The sequence below is a fragment of the Bos taurus genome, chromosome 7 (genome assembly GCF_002263795.3).
Source record: "Bos taurus isolate L1 Dominette 01449 registration number 42190680 breed Hereford chromosome 7, ARS-UCD2.0, whole genome shotgun sequence".
Lineage (NCBI taxonomy): Eukaryota > Metazoa > Chordata > Mammalia > Artiodactyla > Bovidae > Bos > Bos taurus.
The window spans coordinates 12,256,830-12,275,981 of NC_037334.1; the positions used below are offsets into that span (position 1 = coordinate 12,256,830).

General features: G+C 46.1%; 1 protein-coding gene across 7 annotated transcripts in view; it reads left to right on the top strand.

Annotated features, from left to right (window-relative positions):
• CACNA1A (calcium voltage-gated channel subunit alpha1 A) overlaps nt 1-19,152 on the top strand; it is a 253,311-nt gene that overhangs the window by 112,824 nt on the left and 121,335 nt on the right. For all 7 annotated transcript variants that reach the window (XM_024993853.2, NM_001075129.1, XM_059887937.1 and 4 more), the window contains 3 exon segments: nt 4,760-4,851; nt 6,894-7,046; nt 11,610-11,803. In XM_024993853.2, coding sequence (XP_024849621.1) covers nt 4,760-4,851; nt 6,894-7,046; nt 11,610-11,803 — 439 coding nt within the window.

Sequence of the window (19,152 nt, forward strand, 5' to 3'; positions counted from 1 at the left end):
TTGAACCCATGTCTTCTGCTTGGCAGGCAAATCTTTACCACTGAGCCACCTGGGAAGCCCAATACTTCAGATATACCCGGTTGAATAAAGTATATTATTAAAATTAATGTCATCTGTTTCTTTGGGCTTTTAATGTAGCTGTTGGCAAATTTTAAATTTCACACATAGTTCTTCCTTTTTTTTCCTTTTTTCTTTTCTTATTGAAGTATAATTGATTTACAATGTTGTGTTAATTTCTGCTGTACACCAAAGTGATTTAGTCATACATATATATAATTCTCTTTTCTATGTGCTTTTTCATTACGGTTTACCATAGGATATTGAAGAGTTCTCTATGCTATATAGAGAGTGTTTATTCATTCTATATATAAAAGCTTACATGTGCTAACCCCAACCTCCCACTCCATCCTTCCCCCAACATGCCCCCCTTGGCAACCACCAGTCTGTTCGCTATGTCCAACATACAGCTCTTCTTGAAGTTCTACTGGGCGATGCTGGTCTGAACACCTTTAACACTGAACTACTACCCAGCCAGGCGGGAAAGAGCAGTTGGCCTTTACTAATTGAAATGGGTGTCATCGCTCCCCTCATCCTGCCCCACTTTGCCAGCACGCCCTCTTCCCTGCCCTGCTTTTCTTCCTTGTACTCATCGCCCTGACATCTGGCACATTTACGGGGTTTATTCTCAGCCTCCCACACACAGATAGGGATTCCTATGACTCGTGTCCCCAAGACCTGGCACACTGTAGATGCTCAGTTAATGTTTGTGAAGTCAGTGAATGAAAACTCAGGGAATGCTTGTCCAGGTGGCTCCGTGGTAAAGAATCCGCCTGCCAGCTCAGGAGACATGGATTTGATCTGTGGGTGGGGAAGATCCCCTGGAGGAGGAAATAACAACCCACTCTAGTATTCTTGCCTGAAAAATCCCATGGACAGAGGAACCTGGCAGCTACAGTCCATGGGATCGCGAAGAGTAGGACACGACTGAATGAGCACACACGCACACGCACACACACACACACACACACACCCTTAACAATGGCTTTTACCTGCTGAGAAAGAAGAAAGTAAAATAGACTGGTGATCTACAGGATGGAGTTTGAGAAATCCAAATGAAAATTGGGAGAGGAATAGAAAAAATATATAATTAAATGAATGAAAATTTCCTTGGGGTTGCTTGGCAAGGCCCTCACCTACACTTCAGCTTCATGGCATCACCCAAATCCCCACCATGCGCCATTTCCTTCCTTGAATTTGCCTTCCCACCCCAGGCTGTCTGTCTCAGCCATTTCCTCAGCCTAGAAAGTTCTTCCCCCACTGATCAGATTCCACCTGCTCATCCATGAATCCTCAGCTTGAAACGGGAATCTCCCGGGGTCCCAGATGAGTTAACACTACCTGCTGTGTACCCTCAGAGCTGTTTTTTTCACCTGCTGTCTCTAAGAATGCATCACACCCCCAATGGATTCAATCTTTCTGTGCATTTTTTGATGAAACTGTTTTTCTCCTGCATCAGCCCTACAAAGCAGGGAGCGCCTCAAGTATTGCTTTGCCCAGGACATACGATGTGTTTAGATGTACATTTGATGATGGTGGAAGAGGAGGTTAGCCCAATCTAATAGACGCATCTCTGTCCTGGGAATGGTGTCTCTGGTGGTAAAGAGCTACTCTTAGTGCAGGAGACCCGAGATCAATTCCTGCGTCAGGAAGATCCCCTGGAGAACGGAATGGCGGGTGGCTCCCCACTCTAGTATTCTTGCCTGGAGAATCCCATGGCAGAGGAGCCTGATAGGCTACAGTCCGTGGGGTCACAAAGTGTCCGACACAACTGTGCGACTAGCACTTTAACTTTCTGTCCTAGGAGTAGTTGGGAAAGAGCTGGGAATACTCCTGTCTTAGTTTGGAGTGCCCCCACATTGACCCTGAGACAAGAATTTGGGTCCAAGTAGTTCATCTGGGAAGTGACTCCAGGAAATATGGGTGGGGGACAAGGGTGGGGAGACAGGGAAGAATGAGGAGTTGAGCAGGTTACCCTGGAGAGGCAGCTGGGCTCAACCTCTCTGGGAGCCTGTATGAAACTCACACCTCAGAGCAATCTGGAAGGAGGGGGCGAGGGACCTGAGGAATTCATCCACCTCTTCCCAGCGATCTTTGGTGGAGGGCTGCTCTCACAGGGGAATTCACTGCCTGGGTCTGTCTTAGCTTCAGAGAAAGTCCTGAGACAAAAGCGGGCCAATACAGTTTATTAATACAGGTGCCAATACAGGTTGTTAATAGATGCAGATACTGATGGTCTCAAAGACAAAGAGATGTACTATTACTATATATAAAATAATATATTTATATTTATATATAAAATAAATCATCAACAAGGACCTACCGTATAGCACAGAGAACTCTTCTCAATATTTTGTTAAGTAATCTATATAGGAAAAGAATTTGAAAAAGAATGGTTGTATGTGTATGTATAACTGAATCACTTTGCTGTCCACCTGAAACTGACACAGAGTTGTAAATCATTTATACTCCAATATACAATAAAAATTTAAAAAAAAAAGACAAAGAGGGACTTCCCTGGTGGTCCAATGGTTAAGACTCCACACTTCCACTGCAGGGAGCATGGGTCAGTCCCTAGTCAGGGAACTAAGATCCTACCTTCTGCATGCGCAACCAATAAATAAAGACAGATGTAGATACTGGTTATTCACAGGCCAAAGTTGTAAGACTCAGACTCCTGGACAAGAATGAAGATACCCCCCAAATTACTTCTGTGGTCTCCATCCTGTTAATCACAGTACATGCTCAGTAGCCTCTGACGGTTCACAACCCCATGGATTGTAGCCTGCCAGGCTCCTCTGTCCATGAAATTTTCCAGGCAAGCATACTAGAGCAGATTTCCTACTCAAGGGGATCTTCCTGACCCAGGGATCCAACCTGTGTCTCCTGCATTGGCAGGCAGATTCTTTCCCACTGTGCCACCTGGGAAGCCCGTTCTTAACCACAGAATCCTCTGTTTTTCCACATTCCTTGCTCATCATCTGAGGTTCCAGTGACAACCTTTTCTGTGCCATGGTGCCATGGTCATCCCTACTACGTATCTTATTTAGGAAACAGGTCTAGGGGGTTCCTTGGGCTGAGGAAGGGCTGTGGAACCCCTGGTCTCCCTTGTCTCACCAGAAACACTTTTACAAGTGAGGTCTTAGGATAGGGTCTTTATGTAAGGGGTGAGGGAAGGGGGCTTTCTGCAGAAGGCTCATCTCACCTATTGCCATGACTCTTACTTGCATTTATAAGAGTGACTTTTTGCCCTGAGGCTTTGGGTCTGTAGCCCTCTCTGGGGCTGATGCCAGCTAGTCCACCCCAGCAGGGCCACACCCATTATTTGAGGTTTTGGGGTGGTTTTTTTTTCCATTTATTTCCCAATAGCTTAACACACTTCCTGTGTGCCAGGCACAACACCTACCACTTCACATGTATTAATTTGTTTCATCCTCACATCCCTTTGAGGGTTCAGTACTGTTGTTATCCTTGTTATCCAAAAGGGAGAACTGAGGCATGAAGTGGAAAAGTGACTTACCCACAGTCACCCAGCTGGGAAATGGTAGAGCTGGAATTTGAACCCATGCAGGCATAGGTCTTAGTACTAAGCTACTTTCTTGCCGGTTGGTAAAGTGACCTGAGCCCAAAGGGTCTGTCACTCCCCTGGTGCCTCCAAGCTTCCCCACAATCCATCCTGATCTTGGGTTGTGAAATACACCGAGTATCACCCCAACCATGTGCCATGGGGAAAATTTCTCTTCTCAGCCCAACATGTATTGAGTGAAAGGAAGTGAAAGTCACTCAGTTGTGTCTGACTCTTTGCAACCTTATGGACTATACAGTCCATGGAATTCTCCAGGCCAGAATACTGGAATGGGTAGCCTTTCCCTTCTTCCGGGGATCTTCCCAACCCAGGGATCGAACCCAGGTCTCCCACATTGCAGGCAGATTCTTTACCAGCTGAGCCATACAAGGGAAGCATTTATTGAGTATTAAGACCTATTTGGGGTCCTTGTAAATCATCTTTTATCCTGTGAAGCAGGTACTATTAACACTGTTTTACATATGACAAAACTGAGACCCAGCCTGTGGTCACCCTGCCAAGAAACCAACCTGGCGCTCTGTGACGACCTAGAGGAGTGGAATGGGAGCAGGGAGAGAGGCTCAAGAGGGGATATATGCATATATATGTATATATGTATCAGTCAGTCAGTTCAGTCGCTCAGTCGTGTGCGACTCTTTGCAACCCCATGGAATGCAGCACGCCAGGCTTCCCTGTCCATCACCAACTCCTGAAGCTTGCTCAAACTCATGTCCATCGAGTCAGTGATGCCATCCAACCATCTCATTCTCTGTCATCCCCTTCTCCTCCCGCCTTCCGTCTTTCCCAGCATCAGGGTCTTTTCCAATGAGTAAGTTATTTGCATCAGATGGCCAAAGTATTGGAGCTTCAGCTTCAGCATCAGTCCTTCCAGTGAATATTCAGGACTGATTTCCTTTAGGATTGATTGATTTGATCAATCAATTGTATATGTATAATTGAGTCTATGTATAATTATGGCTGATTCTCAATTGTTCCACAGCAGAAACGAACACAACACTGTAAAGCAATTATCCTCTAATTAAAAAATTTTAAAGAAACCACAGCATTGAACCCTCCACCCACCTCTCTGACCCTGAAACCCAGCGTCTGCCTTCTGTTCTGGCTTCTTTCTTCCAGCATCTTGGCAACAGTTGGGACGGAGTTTGACCTAAGGACGCTGAGGGCAGTTCGAGTGCTGCGGCCGCTCAAGCTGGTGTCTGGAATCCCAAGTGCGTGAGTTTCTAACCCTGGCAAGAGGTCTGCTCAGGGGTCCTGGGAGCCCTCCATTTCCCTTCTGCAAGAAGGTCTCATAGGTGCCCTCAGATGCTTCCCTAGCCTGGGTCAGGGCAGCCTTATCTTTGGGGAAGCCCCTTCAGGGACCTCCACCCCTAGGAATGTGGCTGCAGGTCTGGGTGAGTTCCTAAAAGCCAGCCAGGAGCCTCACCCATCACCACAGCACCCATTAACTGAGCACTTCTCTATTAGGAGCCATGCTAAGCACACCCAGGACCCCATTCTATAATCACAACCCTGTGAAGTTGATCACAACCCTGTGAAGTTGATAGGACCAAAATCTCCATTTTACAGAGGAGAAAACTGAGGCTCAGGGCAGCTGAATAATTTGAGCAAAATCATGTGGCTGAGAATGGAAGAGTTAGGAGTTAGCCAGTCTGCCCCCACAGCCTGATTAATATTGGTGGCAATGATGGTTACCATTTATTGAGTGCCTACTGCATACCAGGCATGGCAGAAAGAGCTTTTTGTGTATTATCTTTTCCAATGTGTTGGCTCTTTGCATCAGGTGGCCAAAGTATTGGAGCTTCAGCATCAGTCATTCCAATGAATATTCAGGGTTGATTTCCTTTAAGATTGACTGGCTTGATTTTCTTGCTGTGCAAGGGACTCTCAAGAGTCTTTTCTTCAAGAGACCAGAGATGCCTACATCATGTTAAATCAAGTTCCATCCCAAAGCTAATACTAATAAGAATCTCTGTTTAATGACCATCTATGATATGCCAAGGGCTTTGCTAGGTATGAACCCTCTCATTTAACTGAGAGGGAGGTGCTAAGTCTCATCCCCATTTACAGATGAAGAGCCTGGTAAATTAAGATTCTTAGTTGGAGTTTCAATATTAAACTCTCAAAGATTAATAGAATGAATATATAGAAAAGTAGAAGGATATAGTAGACCCAAAAAGTACTATAAACCAATTCAACATAATTAAGATTTATATAGTTTTCACCCAACAGTAGGATACGAATTCTATTCAAGTTCTCATAGACTATAAACTGGGAGACACTGAAGAGTATCCAAGGACATAAAACAAGAAATCCTCATTTTAACCACATAATTTGTTGTTGTTTAGTCATGTCCAGCTCTTTTGTGACCAGGGATCAAACCTGTGTCTCCTGCATTGGCAGGCAGATTCTTTACTGTTGATCCACTTGGGAGCATTTTAACACAGACTTTCCTAAAGGTTGGTTACAGACATGGGATTTGACATCAAGTCCAACCTGGGTTCAAATCCTGGCCCCGTTATTTCTCACACCTTGAGGCTGAATCCTCATTTTAAGCATGACATCCTCTGAGCTTTGCTTCCCACCTCTGTAAAATGGGGATGATTTTACACGTGTACCTGCCTCATGGGGTTGTTGCTAAAAGCCAATGAAATAATATCTGGGTTTGGGTTGGAACTAGGATGTTGACTGCTTTCCCAGATAGAGCTGCAACTGATGCATATGGCATTGTATGAATTAGGAAAAAGACTCCCCCTCTTGGTGGAAAAAGGTTAGAAAAAGGCACCCTGATCTGCATGAAAATTGTGCAACACCCAGGAATAGGGCTCAGAAAGCTATGAATTTCCACTTCTTACTTGCCTCAAAAGTCATCAAACAGGACAGCCTATGCCCAGTACTTTAAAAAATATTTTTAAAATAGAGGTGGGGAATTTCCAGTGGTTGGAACTCTGATTTCACTGCCATGTTCCTGGGTTCAGTCCCTGGCCAGGGAGCTAAGATCCCGCAAACCAAATGGTGCAGCCAAAAGAAAACCAAAAAAAAAAAAAAAAAGTGCTTAAAATATAAGGAAGGATTGTTCCTGTTATTAAAGTGAGCAGCCTCTATGTCTTCCGTCCATCTTCCCTCACCATTGCCCCGTCCCATCTCCCGCATCCTGCGTGTTCTGAGTTTCCTCAGGAGGCATCTTGGGGGTGGCGTTTCAGGGTACCTTCTCACAGGCCTCTGGGGCCTCTCTCTCTCTGTGTCTCCCCAGGTTTACAAGTCGTCCTGAAGTCGATCATGAAGGCAATGATCCCCCTGCTGCAGATCGGCCTCCTCCTATTTTTTGCAATCCTTATTTTTGCAATCATAGGGTTAGAATTTTATATGGGAAAATTTCATACCACCTGCTTTGAAGAGGGCACAGGTAGGTCCGAGCAGCATCATAGATTTTTTTTTTTCCCAGCCTTCCTCCCCTTTCTTTTCTCCCTTGGGGACAAGCTCCTGGACAAGATCTGCAGGGCTTTGCTTCGTTCTCCTGGAAGCTGGGAGAACATCTTCCCAAAGCTAAGGCAGGCAGGGGATGAAACCGCCCCAGAGATGTTGGTTGTTGCTGGGATGTTACACTGGGGTACCTGAGAAGCTGTCCCAGGGTAAGTGGTTTATTGGGGAAGTGATCCCAGGAAACACCTTCAGGTGAGTGAGAAAGTGAGACGGGGGGGATCTAGTAACATCTAGGAACGTTATCAAGTAGGTTACCATCTTGGGCAAGGTCACCAGACCTCAGCTCCATCGGGCACCTAGGGGAAACAGGGTAGGTTGCATGCCTTAGACCCATCCCACATGAGGGGCAAGGGAGCTGGGTATTTATCCACCAAATTCTGTCCGACATTGGCGGGGATTGAGCCCCTTATGGGCATTAATGCCCTGGCATAGCTGGCTGCCCCAAACGCTGGGCAGGTAAAGGCATCAAAGATATTTTCAGTGGGAACATGTAGGGGCAAAAGACAGCAGAATACAAATGCAGTGCCTACAGCCTCTGCCTAGCTATCCTGCAGCGACCCGAGACCCTAGCATGTGCTGAGTTCTGAACCTCCTTGTTGTTGTTTAGTTACCAAGTCGTGTCCAACTCTTGGTGATAACATGGACTGTAGCCTGCCAGGCCCCTCAGTCCATGGGATTTACCAGGCAAGAATACTGGAGTAGGTTGCCATTTCTTTATCCAGAGGGTCTTCTTGACCCAGGAATCGAGCCTGCGTCTCCTGCATTGGCAGGTGGATTCTTTACCACTGAGCCACCAGAGAAGCCTGAAACCTCCTTACCCTGAAGGAAGGGAGAGTTAAGGGTGACTCGTCCTAGTCTCCCCAAGAAGATGCCTTAAAACATCCCACTGGGAGTCCTGGCACCAGCCAATCAGCATCAAGCACAAACAGGATCTTGGCTCCTCCCCTCCCCACACTGTGCCACAGTCAACCCCTTAGCTTAGCGGCTTCCCTGGTGGCTCAAGTGTTAAAGAAGACCCCTGCCAATACAGAGACATGGTTTTAATCCCTGGTCCTGTAAGATTCCCTGGTCCTGTAAGATCCCCTGGAGAAGGAAATGGCAACCCACTCCAGTGTTCTTGCCTGGGAAATCCCATGGACAGAAGAGGCTGACAGACTACAGTTCATGGGATCACAAGAGTCGGACGTGACCTAGAGACTAAACAATAAACAAGAAAGGATCAGGGAGGATGACTCAGGAAAAAAACCAGGAAGACCGGAAGTCACAGACTTAGTCTCTGAAACAGCAGTGAAACAGCCTGGGTGTCCCTTAGTTCAGTTCAGTTCAGTCGCTCAGTCGTGTCCGACTCTTTGCGACCCCATGAATCGCAGCACGCCAGGCCTCCCTGTCCATCACTGACTCCCGGAGTTCACTCAGACTCACGTCCATCGAGTCGGTGTCCCTAGCTATCCGTATACTCAGGGACCTAATAGCTTCTGCATTCATCTTTGACTACGTCTCCTGCTATGCAAACCTGGCTACTTGCTCTCTGAAGCCAAAGAACCAAATGAAATCAAATAAGAGGGAAGCTTGTATTTCAGTACTTGGACCATGGGCCTCCTTGCTGTGGACGGGCTGAATGACAGTGTTAGTCGTGGGTCAAGGAAACTGCGAATGGAGACAGGGGAGCCTGTGTGAGAAGGGAAGGAGGTTTCAGGCCTGCCTTATTGGGAAGATAATTCTGTCCTGGAGTGGCTTCCCATCCACCTTCTCTTCCTGGTGACCCCCAGGTAACCCAACCCTCTCCCCAGACCTCCCAGAGGGCAGGAAAACCCAGTAAGGAAGGTTTATTCAAGATGCTCTTTTTTTTTTTTGCTTCCTTTTTTCTTGCTCCTCCCATCTCCTTCTCTCCTGGGCTTGTGAAGTTTGCTCAATATGGGATGTCCTAATTATTTCTTTCCCCAATGAAGAAGGTGTTAATTGAGACAGAGCTATTTCTGCTCCTGGCCTCGACACCTGGGCGGAAATGCTGGAGGGAGAGATGCAGGGCAGGGCCCCTTGGAAACATCAGCCGAGAGCAGAGAAACCAGGACTCCTGGATCCTGGGTTTTTTGTTTTTGTTGGTTCTCTCTCTCTCTCTCTGTCCAGCCAAGGGGACAGAGGACTGGCTTGAGTCTAAATCAGGGTTGTAAGGGGACAGACGTGGGTGGGGCAACTGGAGGGTAGGAGGCCTTGATTTAGGGAAGATGACTGAAAAGCTCACAATTAAAAATATAAGAACGTGTGAGTAAGAGACAGATATATACAGACACCCAGGCAGCAGGTTAATTTTAAAATATATTTATAACCAAATTCCTCAGACTCTCTGGATGGTTGCTTTTCTAGAAGCAGCCCCCAGAGTGTTTCGTGATGAGGGGGCTGGCAGGTCATAATCAGGAACACCGCTGGGCATAGCTGCTGAAGGTGGTCAGATTTCTCCTGCAGACAGGTTCTCCTTATAATCAGGAACCAATTTCCTGTGTGCCCAGCACTGTGCTAACACCCAGAGAAAGGAAAGGTGGGAGAGCTTCCTGTTTTCCAAGAGCTTCCAAAATAGTTTGAGGAAACAAGATTCCTCATCTGGAACTAGTCTGTAGCAGTGCAGGTTAATGCCTGCTTTTATCTCCTCACCAAATGTGAACATTTGGAAGCTATTGTAGCCCTGAGGTGGGGAGGAGGGGCAGGAAGGGACCAGTAGACTGGCCTAATCCAAGAGAGGGGAGGGTGTTGGTGGATGGGAATTGAGCCAGACTTGGACAGAAGGTGAAAATGGAGAAGGTTTGGGACAGAGGCAACCTTCCCAACAAACCGTGGTTCTCATTCATGATAGGAGCCCATGGAATTTTCCCTTGTGCCCCGAGTCTTATGTTTAAAAGATTTTGCCTTCCAATCTGTATTCATGAAATCAGCCCCTGTACCAAGTCTGACATGAAGGGGAAAAGTATTTCCCACAACTTAAACTAGCGATTGGGATGTCAATGCTTCTTGAGTTGTAGGCATCCCTTCTGATATGGCAAATGTCATTTTGCATGGCCTAGAGTTTCTATTTAACAGGAGTCTCAAAGGCCAGTAAGATTCATGCATTCTGTGTTGGCTTATTTCTCCCTGTTTCTTGCTAAGTGGAGGTTAAGAATGGTCTGTAAACCCTGTATGTGGCATGTGCATTGAGATATATTTTTGTTTCATGGGGAGTTTACACACTCAGCTGTTTGATTTCTTATCGGACAATATCACTCTCTAAAAATCTTCAAAAGTCTCACTCGCTGAATAGGATCCTGTCATATCTGTGGCTCTGGTCCAACGGGATGCTCTGTACACACCCAGGATGTTCTGTACTCCCCTGAGTCCGTGTTCTCGTGAAGGCATCTCCTCCCCCTCCCCTTCAACACCTTAGAATTCAGACTCAACCTTGATCACTCAGTCTGAGTTTGCCAGGAAGCTGCCTTTGGTTTCCAGCAAAAGGGGTGCCCATTGACATGTGTCTCTTTCCTTGTGACATTTTCACAATCTGCCTCTTGCTCTCTGGGGAGAAAGCTTAGCTCCTGTGCCTAAGGTGGAGCACTGCGTGTACTGGCCTCCCTCGCCCCCAGAACGGCTCCCTGAGCCCAGTACATCTCAAGGAAAAAAAAAAATCAGTCAGGCTATAGAAGAATAATACAACACAGTTGACGAATTTGTGCTAATGGAAGTCTGGAAAACACTGCCCCCAACCACTTAAAAATGCACACAGCAGATTTACCAAAGTTGACTGTTGTAGGGACCTTAAAGTCTATCTCAACAGATTTCAAAGGACAGAATGATACAAAACATATCTTCTGACCACAGTGCAATTAGGCTAGAAATTGGTAACAAATAGATAACACTAAAAGTGTTTGGAAATTAAGAGACATGCTTCTTATTTGTTGATGAAATGCTAAGATGTCTGAGATTTGCTTTTAAAATATTTTAGTGTGCGGAGGGGATGTGGATGAAACAAAATTAGCCCTGAGTTGATAAATGTTGAAATTGGTGATGGGTACATGGGAATTCATTACATTACTCTATTTTTGTATATATCTGACAAAATTTTGATGCTTCTTGGTTATCCACAAATCAGAGAATAAATAATAATGGAAACTGCTGAATATTTTACTTGAACAATAATGATAATAATGCATGACAGAATTTGTGAGGTGCAGTTAAAGCTGCACTTAAAGGGCAATTTATAGCCTTAAATAACATTAATCTATCTCAAAAGTCTAGGAAAAGAACAAAAAAGGGAACACAACTTAGAGAAGAAATTAATGAAATAGAAAACAATGAATATATCAACCAAGCCAAGCATTGGACTTTTTAGAAAAAGACTGATAAGTCCATCCTAAGAGCCATTTTCCTGCAGATTCAACAGCATTGAATGTTCACTGGCCTGTTTCCCAGAGCTGGTTTTGCTGGCCCTTTCCCCTGACTTTGCTCCTCTTCCGTTTCCTAGATGACATTCAGGGTGAGTCTCCAGCACCGTGTGGGACAGAGGAACCTGCCCGCACCTGCCCCAATGGGACCAAATGTCAGCCCTACTGGGAAGGACCCAACAATGGGATCACTCAGTTCGACAACATCCTGTTTGCAGTGCTGACTGTTTTCCAGTGCATCACCATGGAAGGGTGGACTGACCTCCTCTACAACGTAAGTGATGGGGGTGGTGGAGAGCCAGGCCCAGCCAACTCCTGAGGCTGGAGTGGAGGGACCCTGAACCAGGGAGGCAGCCAAAGGACAGCTCAGTATGGCCCCAGGAGAGCCAGCCTAAGGTTCCGTCCTTTGATGATATGGGCGTCTTGTCCTCAGAACTCTTAATAGGAAAGGACCTTTGGGAGGTGAGAATCTAGAGGGCACACAGATGCTGAATAATTTTTAATTGCACAAGTTTTTAAGTATAATTTTAGATTTTTGAACATGTAAAGGTGGCGTGAAGTTAAAAACCAACGTAGAGGAAAGACAGAGACGTGTCTTGGACACCTGTCCAAAGGGATTCTGTGCTGGAGCTCTTGCTAACTCTCCTCCAGCTGTGCCCCTCCCTATGGTGCTGATGGGAACTGGTGCCACCACCCCTCCACTTGCTAGATCATATTTTGGGTCATCTGAGATCCTAGCATTCCCTGCCCAAGCTTAGATTCCATGAACTTGGATTCTTCCATGAGTCTATTCTCTGACTACCTTACCCTTGTATCCCCTGAGGTCTAAGAATGTCCTTGGGGTAGCTGTTGGCACAAATGCGGCTGGAATGTGGACATGCAGATTGGCACGTCCAGGCATGTGTGTGGAGCCCTCCCTCCCCTGCCCCCAGGTGGAGGCCATGGTCAAGGGGCAGGGAATCCTGTCCCCACCCCTTAACCCAGTGCAGTCATCCAGACTCTCAATTCTAGACTGACCTTCCCAGTGCTTATGAAGGTATGTTTGTGCAGAAGCATAGAGCATGTTTTATTTAGTAGTTTTTAAATATTCACACATATTATGTGGGCCTCAGTTGGTTCTCTTGTCCTCAGTCTTGAAAATGTTAAGGACAGGTCTGAAAGGATGTGCACGCCTCCCTGCCTCCCATTCTACCCTGTTCCCTGTCCCCCATCCCTGGACAGTTACGTACATCACACACTGCACAACCGCATCTTGGGAGTGTCATTCATATTATAGACCACATAGATTTCTACCATTATGTCCATATGTCCATTAGACAAATCTAAAGGATGTGGGGAAAAGCCATGGTGGCCTAGTTTGCCTAAAGACCTGGCCTGAGCATAGCATCTCTAGGAACAGACAGCAACTTGGAGATCGTCAGGAGCTTTCTTGGGTCAGGTTGTGTCACGGGGTTGGACATCCAGAAAGAGGTTCAGAGGAAGACAATGGGAATGTGCTCAGTGGTGGGTAAGGAAATGTGAGCAGGACAACAAATTTCCAGAGGGTTCTATAGTCGGAAGAGCCACTGTCTGAGGAGATACTTACCCTGGAAGCTTCGAGCTGAACCACCTTGAGAGACGCAAGCTCAGGGGAAACAGTTGAAAGAACAGAGTTAGGCATCAGGCTGCCTGGGTTCCCTTCCCGACCCCACCACTTCCACGCTGTGCAACCTTGGGCAAGTCACTTGCACTCTCTGTGTCTCCGTTTCCACATGTACAAAATGAAAAGCACAATCCTACCTACAGGGCACAAGGACTCAGTAAAAGTGAATATATGTGAAGCATTTAGAACCATGGCTGTAGGTAAGCTCTCTATAAGCCAAATTTTACACCCCAACAGGCGCTCCTTTTTAGAAATATATGAATTTTTCATTGTGAAAACTCTGGCAGCAACTGAGGAAGTGAGGTGAGCCATTGGGTCCCACTTTGTTACCCGCTCTCACCCCACTGGTAACTGCCGCAGAGTAGCCATCTAGAACTTGCCATGCAGTTATATCCTACCTTCATGCTTTGGTAGAAACCCGAGCAGGAATTTGAGCCTGATGTGAGCCAAGAGCAGTAATAAAGTACCACACTGAGTGGCTTAAAACAACAGACATTTATTACCTTACAGTATGGAGGCCAGAAGGTGTTAGCAGGGCCAGGCACCCTCCAAAGGCTCTCAGGGAGAATTCTTCCTCGCCTCTCCCATCTTCCGGTGGCTGCCAACAATCCTTGGCATTCTTTGGCTTATTGATTCTCTGTCCTCCTCTTGAATATCCCATCTGCACAGGGCCATCTTCTTATAAGGACACTTATCGTGTTGGACTAGGGCCCACCCTACTCCAGTATAATGTCATCTTAACTAATTACATCTGTAATGACCCTATTCTTCTTTAAAAAAAAATTTTTTTCTTATGTGATTTTTTGGCTGGCTGCACTGGGTCTTCACCGCTGTGAGCAGGCTTTTCCTAGTTGCAGCACAGGGGCTTCTCATTGCAGTGGCTTCTCTAGTTCTGGAGCACAGGCTCTAGGGCATGAGGGCTTCAGTAATTGTGGCGCGTGGGCTAGTTGCCCCATGGCATATGGAATCTTTCAGGACCAGGGATCAAGCCTGTGTTCCCTGCATTGGAAGGTAGATTCTTAACCACTGGACCACCAGGGAAGTTCAACCTTATTTCTAAATAAGGTCACATCCTGAGGTCGTAGAGGTTAGATTTTCAACTTATCTTGGCTGGGGGGTGGGGGGGTGGGGCAGTGGTGAGGGGGAATTGCATAATTCAGTTCATAGATCTCCCAAATAAACTACTTGCACTTGAACCCTTGTCTGCTGCTGCTGCTAAGTCGCTTCAGTCGTGTCCAACTCTGTGCGACCCCATAGATGGCAGCCCACCAGGCTTCCCCCGTCCTTGGGATTCTCCAGGCAAGAACGCTGGAGTGGGTTGCGATTTCCTTCTCCAATGCAGGAAAGTGAAAAGTGAAAGTGAAGTCGCTTAGTTGTGTCCAACCCTCAGCGACCCCATGGACTGCAGCCCACCAGGCCCCTCCATCCATGGGATTTTCCAGGCAAGAGTACTGGAGTGGGGTGCCATTGCCTTCTCCAGAACCCTTGTCTGGGACTTCCTAAATTAAGACAGTCCACCTCCCATGGGAGGAAGGCTTAAGAAGAAAGGGATATATGTATACTTATAGCTGATTCATGTTGTCATACAGCAGAAACTAACAAACATTGTAAAGCAATTTTACTCCAATTGAAAGTAAATTTGTAAACAAAAAAAAGAAAAGACAACTCCTCAACCCAAAATACAACCACTAGGATCACTCATTGCTAAGGGCAGAAGCTAAGGTGGGATCTTTGAGTTTCTGCTTAGTGAAGACAGAGCTGTTGCTTTTCCAGACTCATCTGAGCCCTGCCCATGTGCTCTGCCATCTGCCAGGCCTGCCCTAGGACACGCCTAGCTCCATCCAGCCACAGGCAGGAGCAGTGTCTGGACTCTTTGTCCTTTATCTTGTGCTGGAGCCAAGCCCGTGGGCATGGCCTTACCAGCCATTGTCAGGTGACATCCATGGGAGAGTCCGGAAGCACCTGCTTCAAGCATTTTAGAATCCACAGGCATGGAGGCCAAACATCTCTTTTCTTTTCTCAACATTGAAATCCATTTGTTTATTCCATAATTACTTATCTTTAATTATTATTTTTAAAATGTAACTACTTTATTTTCAGCCAAATTGGGTCTCTGTTGCTGCACGCAGCTTTTCCCTAGTTGTGGTAACTGGGTTTCTTATTGCGGTGGCTTCTCTCATTGCAGAGCATAGGCTCTAGGGCATGCAGGCTCAGTAGCTGTGGCTCACGGGCTTAGCTGTTCATGGCATGTGGACTCTTCCTGGACCAGGGATTGAACCCATGTCCTCTGCATTGGCAGGGGGATTCTCAACCACAGAGCACTAGAGAAATCCGATAATTACTTACTGAATGTCCAGTGTGTGCCAGGGAAATGATCAGGTGATCAGGGATAGCACAATGAAGAAGAGAGACAAAAATCTCCACCCTTGTTGGGGAGATAGATGTGACCAATAAACGTTGGTAAATAATAAACTACTCAGAATGTGGAAGATAGACCTTAAGCAAGTGTATAATGTGGGACATAGTGACTTGACCCGTTGTCCCATGAGGACCACAGCAGCATGAGAGGACAAGCGATGGGGTGCAGGGGCCAGTTTAGGTCAGGCAATCAGGGAGGGCTTCTCAGAGGAGGGGACGTTTCCACAGAGAAGAGAGTCAGGCAGATGTTGTAGAGAAGAGCGTTCTTGGCTGAGGGAACAGCAGCTCACCTCATGGTATGTTGGGGCCCCGTCCAGGTTTTTCTATTTTTCAGTTTATCTCTTTTCTTTCCCACTTGATTTCCCAGTTAAAGTGCTTTTAGAAAAAGCCTAACCTTAAGTAATCAGAAACACTGTCGAAGATTTATATCAGGATGTGCACCCCAGCATTATCTGTAAAAATAGAACAAAACTGGAGGCAACTGGTTAAATACCGTATGGTCCCTCCATATGATGGAGTATCATGTCGTCATTAAAAATCATCTGTTTGGAGAATATTTAAGGATTCAGGGAAATGCTCACCATATATAATGACAAGTAAGGGGAACTGATTCTTCTAAAAAGAACCAAGGTGTGCATGCTGTGCTAAGTCACTTCAGTTGTGTCCAACTCTTTGTGACCCAATGGACTGTAACGCACCAGGCTCCTCTGTCCATGGGATTCTCCAGGCAAGAATACTGGAATAGGTTGCCATGCCCTCCTTCAGGGGATCTTCCTGACCCAGGGATCGAACCAGTGTCTCTTAGGTCTCCTGTGCTGACAGATGGGCTCAGGCTAACATTGCAAAATACCATAGACAGGGCAGCTTAGACAACAAAAGTGTGCTTTCTCATAGTTCTGGAAACTAGAAGTCCGAGATCAGGGTGCCAGCATAGTCCAGTTCTGGCGAGGGCTCTCTTCCTGCTTGCGGATGGCTGCCTTCTCACTGTGCCCTCTCATGGTGAGGGTGGGGAGAGAGAGAACAAGCTCTCTGGGATCTCTTTTTACAAGGACACTAATCCCATCATAGGGGTCCCACTCTCCTGACCTCCTATAACCCTAGTCACCTCCCAAAGACACCATCTAAAAACTGCCATTACATCAGGGATTCAACTTATGAATTGTGACATAGTTCAGTCCATAGACCCTTATAATCTCAAGTGTATAATCTTGAAAATATAAGGGAAAAAAAGACTGAATCCACTGTACCAAGATGGCATCTAGGTAGTGGGACTTGGGAATCTTTTTCTTGATACTTCTCTATATTGACAAATTTGTCTACAATGAGCACAACTGACTTTTTAAAACTTTTTTATTTTATATTGGAGTATAGCCAATTAACAGTGTTGTAATAGTTTCAGGTTGACAGAAGGGGCTCAGCCATACATATATGTGTATCTTTTCTCCCCCAAACTCCCCTCCTATCCAGGCTGCTACATAACATTGAGCAGAGTTCCATGTGCTATACAGTAGATCCTTGTTAGTTATCCATTTTAAATATAGCAGTGTGAACATGATTGATTTTTATCCTCTTTTTTATTGAAGGATAGTTGATTTACAGTATTGCATTAGTTTCAGATGTTCAGCATAGTGATTCCATTATTTTTTGCAGATTGTATTCTATTTTAGGCTATTATAAGATATTGAATATAATTCCCTGTTCTATACCATAAATCCTTGTTGCTGATCAATTGTGTGTATAATAGTTTCACAATTTACTTTTATAATCAGGGAATATATTTAAATTTGTCTTGCTAAGTGTTTAGGAGGGAAGAGAGATGTTTTGGTTACTTATAGACCAGAAGATGGGAAGAAAGGGCAAGAGAGAGCATTTTCTGGGTGCCCACTGTATTCTGGGTGTTTTTATTTACATTACCTGTTCAGAGAGAGTACACACAAAAATAAATAAATGACTTCTTGATTCACATAACAGTAATAAGTAGTCATCTTATTACTTTATTATTAAATTAACAGAATAAGTAAAGAAGGGACACATCTTTACAGAAGAATTCCATCCCTTTCTCCAGGGGATCTTCCCAATCCTGGAATCAAACCCAGGTCTCCTGCATTGCAGGCAGATTCTTTACTTGGGAAAGTGAAGGGTTAACTTTTTCAATGTAAATTCAGACTCCCTAGTTTCTGTTCTCAGACCCCAAAGGATTCCCACCCCAGTTGAGACTGAGAGAATCTCACAGAGACTTCTGTGGTTACGGTGGCTAGGAAAACCCTCCAGGGAGGTGATAGTTTAGCAAGTAACTCAAGTTCTTGCAGTCTGTGTCTGGCTCAGCCCCCACCACAAGTTACCAAGTCCAAAATGTCAAGAGTGTTGACGTTGAGAAGCCCTGCTCTAGAGGACCAGGGATCCTTGGAGATGGGCCACTGGGGCATCCCTGAGCATGGTGGACCTATCTCCATTAGGATTTTGTGGTAAGGTAGGAAGATGATCAGCCCTGGGATTTCTTTGGAAGGAATGATGCTGAAGCTGAAACTGCAGTACTTTGGCCACCTCATGCCAAGAATTGACTCATTGGAAAAGACTCTGATGCTGGGAGGGATTGGGGGCAGGAGGAGAAGGGGACGACAAAGGATGAGATGGCTGGATGGCATCACTGACTCGATGGACGTGAGTCTGAGTGAACTCCGGGAGTTGGTGATGGACAGGGAGGCCTAGCGTGCTGCAATTCATGGGGTCGCAAAGAGTCGGACACGACTGAGTGACTGATCTGATGTGCTTATCGAAGCCCAAAGACTGCAAAGGCAGGTATATGTTGAAATTCTGTGCCAGAAGTGTAGTCCAAGTCATTTTTAACTGCTAGAGAATGAACCTCAGTCAACATAGCCAGCTCCCTTGTCCCGAAGCCTCTGAAGGACCCACATGGCTCCAGTGCCCACTGGACAAGCCTCATTGCTGGACCTTCCTGGGGACCAATCTGGATCTGAGCAACATACTGGAATAATAGTGAATTATCAGCCATTTCATCTATGCCACATTATTCTAGGTGTTTCTCTGTGCACCACCTGTGACTCCTGTGGTAGAGTCTTAAATATCCCCATTTTACAGATGAGGAAACTGAGGCCCAGAGCCACACATATGGAGTTAAGGTTGGAATCCAGCTCTGACTCAGCACTGGCTGCCTTGGAATCTGCCATTTGCCGCCTCCTACAGCAAACAGGCTGGAGGACTGGCTCTCTGAGCTCAAGGGGGTGGGCCGGGGGAAGCCCAGGAGGGCTGCACTGGGGCCGTTTGCTAGAGCATTGTGTGCTGCTTAAGCGACAGGCAGTCTCATTTCACAGGGACCCCCTCACCATATGTGCCTGCATGACTCAAAAAAAAAAAGAAAAGAAATCACCCCACCCTACGCAGAGGACATCCCCAACATGTTCCTCATCATCTGGGCCAAAGTAGAGTGGGAGTGCGGTGTGGGTGATGGGACCTGCCCTCTTTTGGTTGCTACCCGGGCAGGAAGCTAAAAGACTGGGGTCCTGGCAGACCCAGTACATCTAAAGTTAACATTTTGCCATTTG